Raw genomic sequence first — 19833 nt, 5'->3', positions numbered from 1 at the left:
ATTACTGTACTATTTTCTGGTTATTGACCACTAAACTTGCCATATATCGCAACACAGCAGGGCAAAAACAGTTATACTATTGCACTCTTGTCACAATTGGTGTCGCTATATCTTAGCAGTCTCTGAGGGTGTGTTGAACATCTCATTTGGGTCTTGTAGACCATGTTCCCATCTATTAGTACACACAGATTCATATTACATTACTGCACCATTTTCTGGTTATTGACCTCTAAACTTGCCATAAATTGCAATACAGCAAGGCAAAAAGAGCTGTACCATTGCCCTCTTTGCACATTTGGTGGCACTATATCTCAGCAGTCTCTGAGGGTGCAATGAATTTCTCACTGTGGTCTTGCAGACAATGTTCCAATCTATCAGCAAACCTAGATTCATTCCACATTACTGTACCATTTTTTGGTTATTGACCTCTAAACTCAATAAATCATAATACAACTATGTACCATTGCACTCTTGGCACAATTGGTGGCACGATATCTCAACAGTTTTTGAGGGTGCGCTGATTATCTCACTGGGATCTTGTAGACAATGTTCCCATCTATTACCAAACCCAGATTTATACGAAATTACTGCACCATTTTCAGTTTATTGACCTCCGAACTTGTCATAAATCGCAATAAAGCAATACAAAAACAGCTATGTACCATTGCACTCTTGGCCCAATTGGTGGCGCTATATCTCAGCAGTCCTTAAGGGTGCGCTGAATAGCTCACTAGGGTCTTGTAGACAACATTTCAATCTTTCAGCAAACCCAGATTCATACCAATTTACTCTATCTTTTTTCATTATGTAGATAATGCCTAATCAAAACACTTCAGGAGCCGCAACGTTACTCCATCCCATTATTTTCCCTAAATCATGCCACACTGGTGTCATTCCTTTGTGCTTGATTTGTGCCCTTAAAATAAACACTTCATTCATTTTTATTGTTTACATATTGCTTAATAAAAACACTTCGGGATCCGCGACGTCACTCTCAATCCCATTATTTTCTCTAAATCACACCAAACTGATGACATTCGTTTCTGTTTACTCGATTTGTGCTGGATCGTGCAGTTAAATAAACACTTTATCGGTTTTAGTTGTTTAGACATAACCAAAATATTTGTGCTGGTTTGTTCGGTGGAAATGAACATCAGATATTTATATTCGTTTACGAATTTGTTATTTTCTTTTCCTCACAGTTTTTGCTCGTTTGTGCTGCCAAAACATATTATTTGTAGGCCCAAAAAAATATTAGATCGTTTAGAGGTCTCTTGACCCCAGTTGCTCTCTATTTACCAAAATAGTCTTGTTTCCTTTGTGCTGGATTGTACCTATGAAAGTTTTGTTAGTGCTGCTTCTAATATTAAAATATTAAATATTAAATTAAAGATAATGCCATCACCAGCCACCCCACATGTATGATATTTTAAAATATTTTAATTTGTATGTGCTGATATAAGTTTTGTTTTTGATGCTTTATTGTTTTAGATATTAAAGTAGCCTAGGCCAGTAGGTTATTTTGAGATCTTTTTTTTTATCTAAAAAAGCGAGAAGCCCGACCAACATTTCCAACACTGCATGCATTTCTTTTCGTCAAGTAGCCAGTTCTTTGCTGACGTGCTTTTTTTACGGGGGCTGCATGAGAGAAAGCACATCTTGTATATTTTCTTTATTTTACAAATATGCAACTTTGATGTTATTGTGTGTACATATTTTCCATGGTTATATAGACCAGGTTCTAATATTGCATAAGTGGGGGCATTATTTTACCGTGGTAAAGTGGAGCATTTCTTGGCAAGTTAAGGCTTTATTATTTAGTAAATAAATTTCATAGTTATAAAATACATTTAAATAATATTTTAACATTTTTAATTATTTATGATTATTTATTGCACCAAAGGTGATTTCAAAGGAACATTAAATGTTTGTAAACTTTTTAACTGCTTAATTTGTGTGTAAAGGCCTGATGTAAAAAGCTGTTGCTGTATTTGAGCTTTACAGTTTACAACCGTAAATCAGTTTACAGCATGTTACCGTAGTGTCTGAAAATGGTTAATTACTGTAAAAAAGTAAACAGTTAACTACTGTAAACCTTTTAATTTTATCCTAAATATTTTATTGATATTATATATATATATATATATATATATATATATATATATATATATATATATATATATATATATATATATATATATATTTTATTTTTTTTTATTTTTTTTTTTTTAGTACTATTGACATAAAAAGACACAATTACAAAATATTACAAAATAAACACTCTTTATTTAAAACATTGGAGATGCTTAAAACATTTGATTTTAATTGTAAAAACATTACTTTGTGGTATGTGGTATGAATCTGGGTTTGCTGACAGATGGGAACATTGTTTATAAGACCCCAGTGAGATATTCAACGCACCCTCAGAGACTGCTGAGATATAGCGCCACCAATTGTGCCCAGAGTGCAATGGTACATAACTGTTTTTGCCTCGCTGTATTGCGATTTTTTGCATATTCAGAGGTCAATAACTTAAAATTGGTACAGTAATGTGGTATGAATCTGGGTTTGCTGATAGATGGGAACATTGTTTATAAGACCCCAGTGAGATATTCAACGCACCCTCAGAGACTGCTGAGATATAGCGCCTCCAGTTGTGCCAAGAGTGCAATGGTACATTGCAGTTTTTGCCTTGCTGTATTGCGATTTATGGCAAGTTTAGAGGTCAATAACCAGAAAATGGTACAGTATTGTGGTATGAATTTGGGTTTGCTGATAGATTGGAACATTGTTTACAAGACCCCAGTGAGATATTCAACGCACCCTCAGAGACTGCTGAGATATAGCGCTACCAATTGTGCCCAGAGTGCAACGGTACAGCTGTATTGCGATTTTTTTTTGCATATTCAGAGGTCAATAACTTAAAATTGGTACAGTAATATGGTATAAATCTGGGTTTGCTGATAGATGGGAACATTGTCTACAAGACCCCGGTGAGATATTCAACGCACCCTCAAAGACTACTGAGAAATAGCGCCACCAATTGTGCCCAGAGTGCAACGGTACATAACTGTTTTTGCCTCGCTGTATTGCGATTTTCGGCATATTCAGAGGTCAATAACTTAAAATTGGTACAGTAATATGGTATAAATCTAGGTTTGCTGATAGATGGGAACATTGTTTATAAGACCCCAGTGAGATATTCAACGCACCCTCAGAGACTGCTGAGATATAGCGCCACCAATTGTGCCCAGAGTGCAATGGTACATAACTGTTTTTTGCCTCGCTGTATTGCGATTTTTTGCATATTCAGAGGTCAATAACTTAAAATTGGTACAGTAATGTGGTATGAATCTGGGTTTGCTGATAGATGGGAACATTGTTTATAAGACCCCAGTGAGATATTCAACGCACCCTCAGAGACTGCTGAGATATAGCGCCACCAATTGTGCCAAGAGGGCAATGGTACATTGCAGTTTTTGCCTTGCTGTATTGCGATTTATGGCAAGTTTAGAGGTCAATAACCAGAAAATGGTACAGTATTGTGGTATGAATTTGGGTTTGCTGATAGATTGGAACATTGTTTACAAGACCCCAGTGAGATATTCAACGCACCCTCAGAGACTGCTGAGATATAGCGCCACCAATTGTGCCCAGAGTGCAATGGTATATAACTGTTTTTGCCTCGCTGTATTGCGATTTTTGGCAAGTTCAGAGGTCAATAACCAGAAAATGGTACAGTATTGTGGTATGAATTTGGGTTTGCTGATAGATTGGAACATTGTTTACAAGACCTCAGTGAGATATTCAACGCACCCTAAAAGACTACTGACATATAGCGCCACCAATTGTGCCAAGAGTGCAACGGTACATAGCTGTATTGCGATTTTTGGCATATTCAGAGGTCAATAACTTAAAATTGGTACAGTAATATGGTATAAATCTAGGTTTGCTGATAGATGGGAACATTGTCTACAAGACCCCAGTGAGATATTCAACGCACCCTCAGAGACTGCTGAGATATAGCGCCACCAATTGTGCCAAGAGTGCAATGGTACATAACTGTTTTTGCCTCGCTGTATTGCGATTTTTGGCAAGTTCAGAGGTCAATAACTTAAAATTGGTACAGTAATGTGGTATAAATCTGGGTTTGCTGATAGATGGGAACATTGTTTATAAGAACCCAGTGAGATATTCAACGCACCCTCAGAGACTGCTGAGATATAGCGCCACCAATTGTGCCCAGAGTGCAATGGTACATAACTGTTTTTGCCTCGCTGTATTGCGATTTTTGGCAAGTTCAGAGGTCAATAACCAGAAAATGGTACAGTATTGTGGTATGAATTTGGGTTTGCTGATAGATTGGAACATTGTTTACAAGACCCCAGTGAGATATTCAACGCACCCTAAAAGACTACTGACATATAGCGCCACCAATTGTGCCAAGAGTGCAACGGTACATAGCTGTATTGCGATTTTTGGCATATTCAGAGGTCAATAACTTAAAATTGGTACAGTAATATGGTATAAATCTAGGTTTGCTGATAGATGGGAACATTGTCTACAAGACCCCAGTGAGATATTCAACGCACCCTCAGAGACTGCTGAGATATAGCGCCACCAATTGTGCAAAGAGTGCAATGGTACATGACTGTTTTTGCCTCGCTGTATTGCGATTTTTGGCAAGTTCAGAGGTCAATAACTTAAAATTGATACAGTATTGTGGTATGAATTTGGGTTGCTGATAGATTGGAACATTGTTTACAAGACCCCAGTGAGATATTCAACGCACCTTTAAAGACTACTGACATATAGCGCCACCAATTGTGCCAAGAGTGCAATGGTACATAACTGTTTTTGCCTCGCTGTATTGCGATTTTTGGCATATTCAGAGGTCAATAACTTAAAATTGGTACAGTAATATGGTATAAATCTAGGTTTGCTGATAGATGGGAACATTGTCTACAAGACCCCAGTGAGATATTCAACGCACCCTCAGAGACTGCTGAGATATAGCGCCACCAATTGTGCCCAGAGTGCAATGGTACAACTGTTTTTGCCTCGCTGTATTGCGATTTTTGGCAAGTTCAGAGGTCAATAACTTAAAATTGGTACAGTAATGTGGTATAAATCTGGGTTTGCTGATAGATGGGAACATTGTCTACAAGACCCCAGTGAGATATTCAACGCACCCTCAGAGACTGCTGAGATATAGCGCCACCAATTGTGCCCAGAGTGCAATGGTATATAACTGTTTTTGCCTCGCTGTATTGCGATTTTTGGCAAGTTCAGAGGTCAATAACCAGAAAATGGTACAGTATTATGGTATGAATTTGGGTTTGCTGATAGATTGGAACATTGTTTACAAGACCTCAGTGAGATATTCAACGCACCCTAAAAGACTACTGACATATAGCGCCACCAATTGTGCCAAGAGTGCAACGGTACATAGCTGTATTGCGATTTTTGGCATATTCAGAGGTCAATAACTTAAAATTGGTACAGTAATATGGTATAAATCTAGGTTTGCTGATAGATGGGAACATTGTCTACAAGACCCCAGTGAGATATTCAACGCACCCTCAGAGACTGCTGAGATATAGCGCCACCAATTGTGCCAAGAGTGCAATGGTACATAACTGTTTTTGCCTCGCTGTATTGCGATTTTTGGCAAGTTCAGAGGTCAATAACTTAAAATTGATACAGTATTGTGGTATGAATTTGGGTTGCTGATAGATTGGAACATTGTTTACAAGACCCCAGTGAGATATTCAACGCACCCTTAAAGACTACTGACATATAGCGCCACCAATTGTGCCAAGAGTGCAATGGTACATAACTGTTTTTGCCTCGCTGTATTGCGATTTTTGGCATATTCAGAGGTCAATAACTTAAAATTGGTACAGTAATGTGGTATGAATCTGGGTTTGCTGATAGATTGGAACATTGTCTACAAGACCCCAGTGTGATATTCAACGCACCCTCAAAGACTGCTGAGATATAGCACCACCAATTGTGCCCAGAGTGCAATGGTACTTGGCTGTATTGCGATTTCTGGCAAGTTTAGAGGCCAATAACCTAAAATTGGTAGAGTAAATTGGTATGAATTTGGGTTTACTGATAGATTGTATCATTGTCTACAAGACCCAAGTGTGACATTCAACACACCCTTAAAGACTACAGAGATATAGCCCCACCAATTGTGCCCAAAGTGCAACGGTACATAACTGTTTTTGCCTTGCTGTTTTGCAATTTATGGCAAGTTCAGAGATCAATAACATAAAATTGGTAGAGTACATTGATTTTTTTTTTCTGGGTTTGCTGATAGATGGGAACATTGTCTACAAGACCCAAATAAGATTTTCAACTATCTCTCAATGACCGCTGAGATACAGCGCCACCAAATGTTCCAAGAGTGCATTGGAACAACTGTTCTGCTGTGTCAAAATTAACTAGTGGTACCTAGCCTGAAAATGCTGGTGTTTAATTTGTGTATTATTTTACTGTGATAGACAAGTACAATATGTATAAGCATTTAGTAAAATATCTATTTTTTAAATAAAATACCAACAATAAGCTTATTAATTATAATAATAATAAAAATAATAATAATTTTTTATTATTGTTATTATTACTATTATTATTATTATTAGTAGTAGTAGTAGTAGTAGTAGTAGTACTGATAAATTCATGTCAATTTGTATATGTTCATAGTTAATTTGTCTTTATATATATATATATATATATATATATATATATATATATATATATATATATATATATATATATATATATATATATATATATATATATATATATATATTTAGTTGGCCTTTCTATGTGGAGTTTGCTTGTTCTCCCCACGTTTCCTCTGGGTCCTCCGGTTTCCCCCACAGTCCAAAGACATGCAGTATAACTAAATTGGGAAGGCTAAATTGTCCATAGTGTATGACTGTGGATCTTTTCCAGAGATGGATTGCAGTTGGAAGGGCATTGTAAACCATGCGTAAACCATCTGCTGGAGAAGTTGGCGGTTCATTCCGCTGTGGCGACCAAAGTTTAATAAAGGGAATAAGCCGAAAAGAAAATGAATGAGTACATATACACACACTTAAATAAACAGAGACACAAGAAAATGTATTTTATTGTGTGTGTGTGTGTGTATATATATATATATATATATATATATATATATATATATATATATATATATATATATATATATATATATATATATATATATATATATGTAGAGAGAGAGAGAGAAAAAGACATATTTTACACACATATTTATAAATAGGTACATATTTATACATTTTCATAAGGTATATAGATTAATTGGCATTTACATGTAATCAGTACCATATGTATAAGTTCATTGTAAAATATTTTTATTTCACTACTACTACTACTACTACTAATGATAATAATAATAATAACAATTATTATTAAATCATTATTATTAAATCATTATGTATTAGCATATTTCTTTTGTATAAATTTATAACACAAACATAATATTACTGTCTTTAGTGTTAAACATTTTTAATGTTAAAATACACACACACACACACACACACACACACACACAGTTTATAGTACACACATATATAGTATTTAGTAGGCACACAAATACATATAGGTTACAAGTAAAACAATAAATGAATATGCAAAAAACTTGGCATATAGCACCTCCAACTGGGCATTTATTGAAATGTCTGTATTTTTACATTTTTTAAGGTCTGTCTTTTCAATGGTATAGAATTATACATATTTATACATATGCAGATGCATGATATATATACTATTAGCCTGTTGTGTAATATTAAAGACAACACGGTACAGTAATTAATTATGCAATAGCTCATTTAGTTCAATTCACATTCATTTGTATAAGGTATATAAAAATGTGTATAAAAAGTGCATTGTCTGTTCTTTGAAACAATAGGTTTAACAAAACTAGAATTGTATATACAGGCGTGGGTGTCTAATACAAATTGTAGTATTGTAGTATAGAATACTAAAAAACATGCAGTACACTATAAAACATGCAGTAACTTTTACAACTTGAATAATTTAAAAGAATTATTTTGTATCTAAAATCCTTGCAGAGGCAGGCACTGTCTATACATAGGTGGGTCAGGTGAAGTCTTCATAAAGGACAATATTTCTGAAAAAAAACAGAAATATATTGTACTCAAACGATGGCACTGTCAATAATAATCAATGATGTACTTAGATTTCATGCTTGCAGCCCGTTTTCTGTCTTATATCAGTTTCATTTAGCATTTTTCGTTTTTCAAAAAGGAACACAAATAAACACGGTCCCTAAGTTGAGCGCGAATAAGAAGCTGAAAAACGGAAGCGTCGCGGTTTTTAAGGTGGACCGCATAGCGTCAATAAGAAGCTGCGAATAAGAAGCTGGATTCAGCCTCGTTCTTTGGTTACAGGTTACAGGCCTGAGTAGCCCTTTTCCTGAAAAGGCCAAAAAAGTTTTTAACTTATATATTTAATTTATACTGTTCTTTAAATGTCCATTTTCAGGGTAAAATGGGTTTAAAGCAAATTATGCCCAAAAAATAATAATAAAAACCTGACTTCTATCCTTGAACCGCCAAAATGACGACGCCCGCGAAAAACACTAGATTATTTTATTTACAGCTAGAGCCCTGTCTCTTCAGCAGTAGTTTCTGGTTTTGCAAGAGCCGAGGGAGACTGCCATCTCGTTATCTGAAGGTAAACAAATAAAAAGTAATTTCACTGTTTTCTAGTGAGATATGGGTGACAGATAAAGTAACAATAACTTTATTTACATAACGTAACAGTGATTTCTTCGGCGTTTGCTCGTCAGTTTTAAAGGAAATGTAAGCGCTAGCTTTTTTGAAAACGTTAAGTCAATTCCATTCAGCGCGTGTTAATAATATAACTTCTTGTCTTGTGGTCATTTATTTTTATTTTTGTTGTTGTTACACTTGTGTTTCAGAGATAAAAATGACGTACGCTGCAATGGGAAGCTATGTGCCAATTTCTGACCTAAACATAAACATCACACACTCGGTGAGAACCTGCTGAGGCAAATGGCTGAAGACATAACGTGAATTATGTGGCTTGTTGTGGTGGTATTCTACTTTTAATGAATAATTAGTCAATTCCTTAAAATGTTTAAGTTGGCTATAGTTTAAATAAGTCTACTTTTTAGTATAATGTACGTTACTGTACGTTTCATACACAACCACTTTATTGTTTGTATATTACTGCAGCTAACGTTATAATCGTGACAGATTACTAGTTAAAACATTGAAGACCATTTTTAGTTTATGAGGTAAATTATTCCTGCACATTGAAGTATACTCGATAAATTATAAGTTTTGTCATTTTTATATGACTAGTTAAGTATATAAACGTGTTTATAAGATGCACATAACACATTTATAAGATATACATATACACAGACAGACTTGTCAGTATACGTACACCATTCTTGAGTGTTATTTTAGTGCACATATTAGTATTATGTATTGTATTAAAATCGCATTTGATTTTTTTATATTTAATATTTTTTTTATATTTAATATTTAAAAAAGGCTCTTTTTTTTTAGAAGGTGGTTGGGGTAATAATTGGAAAAACTGATTCAAGAGGATTTCCTGACCGAAAAAGTTTGTTACCATAACATTATTAATTTTATTTCTATCTCTTCTTTTCTTCTGGTTTGATTTTGTTTATTTAGATTTTTCAATTTTGTTCAGTTCAGTTTCCCTTTTTAATCCGTTTCAAAATGTTTTTAGATGTTGGCTCAGAAAGATTTACTTTCAGCTTCACCATCAAAGATTCACCAGAACATTTTATCAATGTGTCTGCATGGGGAAATGAGGAATACATTCAAGCACTGAGCTGTCGCTTTCAGATTGGGGATTGTGGTGAGATTGTAGGACAGCTGTTTTAGTTGTCAATTCCAAATAAACACTTCTGATAATACATAAAGTATATCCAATTGGCACTGTAAGCCAAAATAACGTCTTGTGTTTTAGTTGTAATTGAAAATCCACTCGTTGTGACCAAAGACTATGAGAAAGAAGAACGTTTTTGCCCTTCAACACCTAGGTAAAAAAAAAATTAAATAGCATCAGATTTAGATACATCATACTCTATATTTGTGATATATATACCTATTTTATCTCAGTTCCTACAGGTTGTTACTTACAGAGACTCACTCGAGCATTAGGATATGCTCAGATATAGACACAGAGGCCAGGATTCTTCCGCTATTTCACATACCAATCAAAGACCCGAGAGATTTCTATTCATTGGGAGACATTACTGCAAATGGACAAAGTCTGGATGGACACGTTATTAACATCCTAGCAGCTGTACAATCGGTTAGATTTCAACTATGGTACCAGGCTTTCTCTATGATGTCTGGGATATTAACACAAAATAAGTTAATTTCCCACTAGACTTTATTCCCCATAAAAATTAGGCCTACTGCAATTTTATCACCGATTGAGATTTTGTCAAATAGGTTGGAGAGGAGAAATTCTTTACAAAATCTGGTGGCCGCAAAGGACAGAGGATTGAAATAAAGCTCTTTGATGACACTGGGAGATCATTTCCTTTTGTTTGGTGAGTAAAATTTGATTTAGTTTCATAAAATCGAACAAAAACAGCAGCAATGACATCACCTTAACATTTTGATTGCTTTTTTCATATAGTTGGGATAAAGAGAATATTCATCTGGTACAAACACTGACACAACGAGAAACAGGTATGATAATGTTTATTTGTCTGTTTTGTTTTTTTTGCTAACGTGAGAACACAATTAGGCAGAGATGCTCAAAGTAGGGCTTGAGGGCCAAAGTTGGCCCATTGTAACTTTTGATTTGACCCGCCATCCCATATGAGAAGAGAGAGAGAAGGATTGGAGTGAATACCTTTATCAGAGATCGTCATTTCTAATTTGATGTGACGTTGTTTGTTTGTTTGTTTTATTGCTGAGCTACAAAAAGCAAAGTTTTTGTTTTTACTGTAATGTAAAAACATGAGAATTTAAAAAAAAGATTATACTGTATTAGTCAATATAAAGCAGTGTTTTCTAGATAATTTTAATTATTTTGAAATAAATTAGGAAATTACCCATGGCAACTATAATTACCGTCGACCCACTAGCCTCAATTAAGTTTGGTATATGGCCCTTCATAAGAAAAATTTGGGCATCCCAGCAATAAGGATTTACTAAACTTTAATTTTCCAACCTGATCAAACAATTATACATACATTTAGTACAGTATTCATCTTATGTTACTTAATAAAAATGCTATTATTAACTCGTATTAAATTAACAAATGTTACTGAATGTTATTGAATAATGAAATGTAAAGTAACACTGTATAGTCGTACATTGTATTAATTCAATAAAATAAGTTCTCATTAAACTTACAAATGTACTTCTTTTGTACCTGAATGCTTTAAACTTTATTGAAATGCCTTTAAAACAAATGCAATTGATAAACTTTCACTCTGTTATTGTTATACTTTACTATGACTCAACAAATCTCATATATTCTTAATTGTTGTGCTGATCAATTATAATCCCAAACTAACACTGCATATCCTGCAATGTGTCTAGTGCAGACACACACATTGCGATATCAATGCTTAAATGATATATTGTGCAGCCTGTGTTAATTAGTTATTTTTTATTTTTTGACTACATTTTAGTTTTGTCTTTTTCTGTCTACAATATTGCATGCTAATGTAGTGACTAATATCTAATGACATCTATGTCTTGCCGTTTTTGTCTTGTCTTAAGCCTGGCTCACACGGTGCAGTTTTTAATAATCCTATATGATTATAGCTTGTCTGAGAGCACGAACATGATCCTTATGTCACACTGTATGATCTCAGTAGTTATAATGTCAGACTGAACAGCAATCAAGCTTTGCCAAACACAGACAAATGCAAGAAAACTCGTCTGGAGTTTGAAGTCATCCATCTGTTACTCAGTAACCAGCGTTCTGAAATAATACCTTCCAGCAAACATGAACAACCCGTAGCGTTTATTTTGCTCACAACATGCCTTTACAAACAAACCAGAAAAAACGGTTTTAATTCTTCCCTTCGGTGTTTTGATGTTGAAGCTGATTGATTAGATTCGTCATTAGATGCGGTGCTCCTATTGGTTCTTGGCTTGACGGTCATCATAGTTGAAGTCAACCACAGATTTAAGCCTTGGAATGCAGAGCTCCTTTAGGATTTCCCAAATTTGTCCCAAGGTTGTCAACCCTTTTGTTGACCTATTCAAAACTGCTTTGGATATTAATAATGCATTAGTAAATGTTGAAATTAACATTAAAGGATTAATTACTTACAGTTCTCAGCATATATAAGTTAATAGGAAGCTATACAGTATTATATTTGTGCTTATACATTAGATTAGTCAGTACTGAAGCCAAATCTGGAGCTTATCTAACAAAATAACTTCCGATAACAGTTCAAAAACTAGTACACTCAAATGTATATGATATAGAAAAATATTTAAAGAAGAGGAAAAATCAAGAGAAGCAAAATGCTTTTCGAAATTAGTTAAATTTTGTAGGTTGTAATATTTGACAATATTTTGCTTGAATTTAGTTGTATTATCTTTCAATTTGTAAAAATGTTTGGTGACTAAAAAATTATTTTAATAAATATATCTGTTTAATACATCTGTTTTGTTTAAATGCGCCAAAATACATTGCCTATATTCACTGAGAAATTGATAAAAATATTCATTTTCAAAATGGGGCGTACTCAATTAAGCTAAGCACTGTATGTCATTCCAATCCCCTAAGACATTCATTCATCTTCTGAATACATTCATCTATTCATTTTCTTTTCAGCTTAGTCCCTCTTCTGAATAAAAATTAAGATATTTTAGATAAAATAGAAGAGGTCCCTCTTCCTCCACAGACAGCAATGGTCCAGAGACGTTCAAAGACCAGAAAAGAAACCAAAAACATTCTCAATACATCTCAGGTGACTTTAGTGGCTCAACTGTAATCATACGAAGCTCCAAGAACACTTTTGTGCACCAAAAAAACTATAAAAATGACTATGTTGTTTGTTGGACTTAAGTCCTTTTGTCAGACGCATCAGATCAGAGGTTTATCACAGGCTATATGACGCTTGCACCCTGACAACGTGACAAAAAATAGAAAACATTGGTGAACAAAGTCATTTTGACAGTTTTATTAGCATACACAATAAAGTGTTAGTACGATTACAGTCAAACCACTGAAGTCACATGGCATATAATTTCTGTTCTGAAGATGAACAAAGGTCTCAGGCGTTTGGAAGGACACCGAATTATTTTAAGGTGAACTAATCCTTTAATTATGCTGTAGAAGTATTGTTTAAGTTTAGTTCATGTTAGTAAAATAATATTAATTAATGGAACCTTATTGTAAGGTATTACATTTTTTTTTCATTAGCACTTTGTGATACATATTAATACATTGATTGTATTTATTTTCTCTCAGTGCTGTTCATTGCAGATGCTCGTATCACCTTTGACAGTTTTCGCAAAAGTATGGTGGCAACAGCGATCTCCAAAACAATCATCACCGTCAACCCTGGTAAAGATGTGATATGTTAAAGTAAAGATGTGTTTAATACTTTAACAATAAAATCTTGAAATTCTTGTTGATTACTTATAGATACAGCAGAAGCAAATCAGCTGTATACATTTGTCAGGGAACTGTTACAATCTGGAGAACTGGATGACCAAGACTTCCTCTCTGGTGATGATGTGCAGTGTAAGTTATGTGATGTATTTATCTATGATGTATTTATCTACATATAACAACTATATTAACAGTACAGTATGTACTGTATAGCCCATAATGTTCACACTTTACATTAAAATTGCGTTCTTAGTTTTCATGTGATGTCTTACATTTTTCATGTAAAGAATTTAGTAACTGAAATGCTGCAGAAGGGGTTGTATATGGATCACAAGTGCCCAAAACTATGTGTTTATTTTGTTTTTCTGCGTTTGGTAGGTTATGTAAGTATTTGTGGCTAAAAAAGTTATCTTGACAGGTCTGTACTGCAGTTCTGTGAATGTTTTGCCATACAGTTTGTCAACAAACAATGTTGACTCACAATAAACTTTACATTTGATAGAGTATTAACCCTTTGACACGTCAAATTCAAGGGCAGTGTTTATAAAATGTATGTGGCCTTGAAAGCATAAGATAACATTACATACACAGTCAATACAATCTAGGTGGTGTGAATGATGTAAAATGCAAAAATTTAACAATAACAGTAATAAAAATTATACAGTCTTACAGATATAACCAGCCTTTTGAAGGAAGACATAATGCTAAAGTGGCCCTCAGTGAAAATGAGTTTGACACCACTGTTTACCAATACCTGAATAACATTTTAACCAAAGAAACAGCTGAATTTGATTGTTCTTAATTACCAGTTAATGTTAACTTAAAAGTTATTAGATATTTGTGCTGGCACAGGTCCATTTAAAAAAATAACAGATTACGGGCCCTATCATACACCCGGCGCAATACGTGTTTGGTGTAATTTGTTGCTATTTTCAAACCATTGCAACCCTAATTTTCCCTAATCATGTTGCTTAAATAGCAAATCCATTTGCACCACTTTGTGGACTCATGGGTGTGCTGGTCTAAAAAGGTGTGTTAAGGCGCATTGTTGGTGAGTTGCTATTTTGAAAAACTGAAATAGACTGTGCCATTGACCAACTTAAAGCAGGTCTAAAGTCCAGCACAAAGCGCGTTGGTTGTGCGCCTATGCAAGTCCAAAACGCCTACACATTGCTTAAAGATGTACAGCAATACACAAATGTCTTAACACATTAAAAAAATTAAAGGATTAAAAATGTTCTACATAAATATAAAAACTACTGCCTCCATGCCTTCTTCATCTCGGGGGGCTTTTTTCAGTTGATTGATGACAATTTGCATTTGTATATTATTATTAGCAGTATTATTTATTATATGCATATTTATATTTGTTTTAATAAAAACAGGTTTAGATTTGTCCACATATCGGGTTTTGGAGACGTATGTGTCACCATATGGGGCATAGTAATAATACGTGTTTGGATATGACAAATTTTATTATTGTTCATTTGCTGGAAATTAGAACTGAATTTAGAAATAGTTTTGAAACAAATCTTTGCGCTTAACAACTGAAATTAAATATGTAGGCTAATATATGTCTTCAGCGGAGTGCGTACAACACTGTTTCCTTATCCACGAAAGTAAAGGAGTAAAGTAAAGAGTAAAAGTAAAGTAAAGCGAAAGTAAAGAGGCCGAACGGAGGAGGCTCGTTCTTTATCCTCGCGCTGCAGATGGTCTGTTTAACTGTTTTCTCACCAGTGAAGCCTTCAGTTTTTCCTCTTACAAAGTCCACTATTTAAATAGCAAATGCGCCATGGCGCGATGCAACTGACTCTTAAAGGGAATGGGAGGTGAGACTCAAAACACACCCATAACTTATTAAGAGAATAAGCACAACACTGTTAGACCATGCGGATTCGGACATGCCCTTAATGATTTTGCACCATGCACTTCAGGCTTTGCGCCTAGATCGATAAAATAGAGCCCTAAATATTCATTTAGACTTTAATCAATTGTAATTTGAAATTAATATGAATTAATACAAATAAATAGGCAATTCTTTAATCACAGGTATATTTGGTACCTAAAGGCTTTTGTTTGTTTTTTGTCAAATGGTTATATTTTCAGTTATTTTAATAATTCGTCACTCATTGTCATTGATCACAAGATTTTATAGATTAAAACAATATAATATTTAATGCAAAAGATTTTCTTACATAACTGATAATCATGATTTCTTGTTGTTTAATTAGTCTGTGTATTTTTACACCATCGTGTTATTAAAATATTGAAATAATTAAAATAATAAAATATACTTTAGTAATATTTGATTTATTGGTCACACTATACAATAAGGTTTTATTAGTTAACGTTAGTTAATGGATTTATTAACATGAACTAATAATGAACAACATTTGTACTGCGTACATTAATCATAGTTTTACCATTCATCATACCATTTTCCATTTACTAAATCTTATTAAAATCCTAATTAAGACTTCTTAACATTAGTTAACATGAACTACCAAATTAAAAATATTAATTATTAATAGTATTTTCATTAACTAATGTTAACTAATATGAACAAATACTGTAAAAAATGTTTTGTTCATTGTTTGTTCATGTAAGTAAATGCATTAACTATCATTAACTAGTACAACCTTATTGCAAAGTGTTATCGATTTATTTATTTACAAAAGGGTGTCCTACATAATTTTTCCTAATTCTACAACATAACAAAACTAATTACTAAACAGTGAAGTTTATCCTGTAAAAATAGGATACTGGAAATGATGTTGATTTCCCTCACTGATTTTTCCTCTGAAAATGACTGGAAAAAGACTGAAAATGATGTTGTAAAATGTCAAAAGTGTTATCACAAGAGCAAAAGGAAAAACAACTTATTACTGGTTGTTTACTCTGTCTTTAATAATGATTTAAATAGTATTTCAGTTTTTGGCTAATGAGTTTTAAGTAGTAAATTATGTTACCATCAAACAAACTTTTACCATGAAAACTAAAAAGAATTGTTATCTTTTTTTAATCTAATTTTTAAGAATTTTTTTAATCTTGTATTCATAAAGAAATAATGAATGCAAATGTATCTGCAAAATTTGATCTGTTCATTTTTTATCTTTAGTGGATTCCATTAGAGAAGTCCTGACAGTAAACCAACTTAAAGCCAGAAGTCAAGAAAATGCAGATGCCATTCATTGCATCACATATGGATTCATCACCTGTTTTGATCTGGGTTCCTCTCCCTCCAAAATCATAAGCAAGAGATGGTGAGAACGCTTTTACAGTTTTGTGAAATACAAAATCTCATGTCACCATATTCGTCATCACGTGTCCTGATAAATATAGTAGTCAACATTTAAAGTGGATATAAAACATTTATGAAAATTCTTTATACTTTTTTAAAAATTCTTTTTACTTTATATTTTAAACTTTTACAAACTATTTTAAACCACTTCAAATGTTGACTACTGTATATCACAATATATGTACCTTTTCTGTAAATTCAATTAATTAATAGTGCGTAAGTACTGACTCCACACCACAAAATAAATGAAAAAATATACTTTTTATTTAATCCATACAATATTTATATATTCTTATATTGCACAGCCCTAGCTATTACAGTTCTTTTGCTTTTACTGTATAATTTCTCCACTAGTGTCAGATGCAAATTTCGAATCAATGAGGAGAGTTGGACGTGTTCCAGTGACATATGTCCAAATCAAGGACAAGAGCTCCAGGCTAATGAATGCTTTGATGTGCTGGTGGACATCAGTGACCACACTGGCACTTTGCAGTCATGCAACCTTGTGGGCACGGTGGCTGAGAAAACCCTGGGCTGTAAAGTGAGCACATCTAATGCTTATATTAATGCTGGTGAAGAAAAAAAGCATTCAAATCTCATAATACATTTAAAATCTGTATACTAAACTTGTATTCTGGGTCCAGTTGAAGAAACTTTAAGTTTTAAAACACATTCATAAACTAATATTTTTCAACCTAATAGCTCCATATCTCATCTCATTAATGAGTGAATGTAGAATTGTTTCAATTGTTGAGTATTACTGATTTTATCTTATTACTCTTTACTCCTTTTTGTTCATTAAAATATAAATTATTAGTAAAACCTTGCTCATGAACTACACTAAATGTTATTTGATTTTGTCATTGTAGGAAATTAAGAATAAATATAAGAAAATATTCTTATATAATGAATATAAAAAATATAGATTCTGGTAATTATCAGTATTAATTCATAGTTTTGGATGGAATTTAATTAAATTCCCTAAAATGTATAACTCATGGTTATTAAAAAGGGTGGCACGGTGGCTCAGTGGGTAGCACTGTCGCCTCACAGCAAGAAGGTCGCTGGTTTGAGTCCCGGCTGGGCCAGTTGGCATTTCTGTGTGGAGTTTGCATGTTTTTCCCGTGTTCGTGTGGGTTTCCTCCGGGTGTTCCGGTTTCCCCAACAGTCCAAGGACATGCTCTAAAGACCATTTCAATGTGGTGATGTCATTGGCCCATGAACATTTCCTGCTTGTTATTAAATATTTTATAACTGTAACATGAGGCAATTCAATGTTAAAACAGCTATCATCACATTATTTATCAATATGTGGGTCTTTTTGGGTTCTCAGAAGCTATAGAAATTAAAAATATAAAACAGGAAATATGTTAGGACAATTGTTTTTGTTTACATCCCTCAAAATGGTCTATAGGTAAACTGAATAAGCTAAATTGGCTGTAGTGTATGTGAGTGTATGTGTGTGAATGAGTGTGTATGGGTGTTTCCCAGTACTGGGTTGCGGCTGGAAGGGCATTTGCTGCATAAAACATATACTGGATAAGTTGGCGGTACATTCCGCTGTGGCGACACTGTGGCGAATGAATGAATATTAAAAAAGTCAATTTTATTAAAGGTACATATTGATTTCTAACAAAACACTACTCTAGCAAGTTTTAAACAAATAAACTAATTTTGCTCATATGAAGTTTCAGATTAATATAGATAGTTTTACAAATATTTTTGGCCTCTACATTTTCTTTATTAATACACAGAACCAAAATGGCCCAAACATAAAACTTACATTTAAAAATACATCTTTTAATTGTAAAGTTTACATTTACATTTTTGTAAAAAATACATAATTCATAATGCCTTACAAAACAATGTTTATTTTTGTGGTTTTAAAGTTCTGTAAAGTTTTATTACTAAAAACATTTTTAGAAAATGTTAGGTATATCTTGAAGATCAAACGAAAGAACTTAATGCATTATTAGGGTTAAATGGCCTAACTCATTCTTTCATTTTCCTATGGCTTAGTGCCTTTATTGATCAGGGGTCGCCACAGCGGAGTGAACCGCCAACTCATCCAGCACATGTTTTACGCAGCGGATGCCCTTCCAGCTAAAACTCAGTACTTGAAAACATCCATACACACTCATTCACACACATACACTACGGCCAGTTTAGTTTATTTAATTCACTTTTAGCACATGTCTTTGGACTGTAGGAGAAACTGGAGCACCCAGAGGAAACCCACGCTAACACGGGGAGAACATGCAAACTCCACACAGAAATGCCAACTGACCCAGCCAGGACTCGAACCAGCAATGTTCTTGTTGTGAGGCGACAGTGCTAACCACTGAGCCACTGTGATGCCAATAGCCTAACTATCTCTAATAATACATAATTAAATTCTAATGTCTGTATGTACTGTGCAGTAAAGTAATATCATCTTGACAGACAGAAGAGTTTCTGTGTCTGTCGGAATCTCAGCGGACAAGCCTGCAGTGGAAGTTTCTTCTGGAGAGATGCAAAATATATCTGAAGGTTTTACATGTTTGTCATTAGTTATTTGTTTTGAATGTTGATCATGTAAGGATGTAATTCGTCATTCTTTAAAATCACAGGTTCTTCCATCTCCCAGAAGGAGAAGTGGAATGAGAGCAGACATCTTGTCATGCGGACTCGCTGACCCTGTTGAAGTGAAGCAAAACCTTGCCTCATTTGTGGTTTGATGTTTTGCATCAGCAACCAAACAGCACAAAACAGTTCCTCATATGAGATCAAATCGATTGTAAACGTGCAGAATTGATTTATTCGTTGAAAAAAAAAATTATATTATTGGCTAAGAGTTTTCACATTTGGTTCCATTGTCCTCCTTTACCTTACAC

At 33.9% G+C, this 19833-nt stretch overlaps 1 protein-coding gene across 1 annotated transcript; it reads left to right on the top strand.

The window, feature by feature from the left end:
- Positions 1–8991: 8991 nt before the first annotated feature.
- meiob (meiosis specific with OB-fold) lies at positions 8992–19740 on the top strand. The gene is made up of 13 exons (XM_056470004.1): positions 8992–9057; positions 9600–9657; positions 9787–9918; positions 10030–10102; positions 10182–10377; positions 10521–10621; positions 10711–10763; positions 13516–13611; positions 13693–13791; positions 16778–16922; positions 17315–17501; positions 19403–19489; positions 19570–19740. Exons 1-13 carry the CDS (start codon positions 8992–8994, stop codon positions 19675–19677), a joined length of 1401 nt encoding a protein of 466 aa, XP_056325979.1. The 3' UTR covers positions 19678–19740.
- The last annotated feature ends 93 nt before the right edge of the window (positions 19741–19833 follow it).

Source organism: Danio aesculapii, chromosome 12, assembly GCF_903798145.1.
Source record: "Danio aesculapii chromosome 12, fDanAes4.1, whole genome shotgun sequence".
In the NCBI taxonomy this organism is placed as follows: Eukaryota; Metazoa; Chordata; class Actinopteri; order Cypriniformes; family Danionidae; genus Danio; species Danio aesculapii.
The sequence above is the reverse complement of the archived record's forward strand: the minus strand, read 5'-3'. Positions and strand labels throughout refer to the sequence as shown.

What these genes read in the sequence shown, in the direction of transcription:
- meiob (XM_056470004.1), top strand. Translation starts at nt 8,992, where the DNA reads ATGACGTACGCTGCAATGGGAAGCTATGTGCCAATTTCTGACCTAAAC. An exon ending in AGATCATTTCCTTTTGTTTG is followed by an intron (nt 10,622 to 10,710) that starts GTGAGTAAAATT and finishes TTTTTCATATAG; the next exon opens with TTGGGATAAAGAGAATATTC. An exon ending in AGAAAACCCTGGGCTGTAAA is followed by an intron (nt 17,502 to 19,402) that starts GTGAGCACATCT and finishes TCATCTTGACAG; the next exon opens with ACAGAAGAGTTTCTGTGTCT.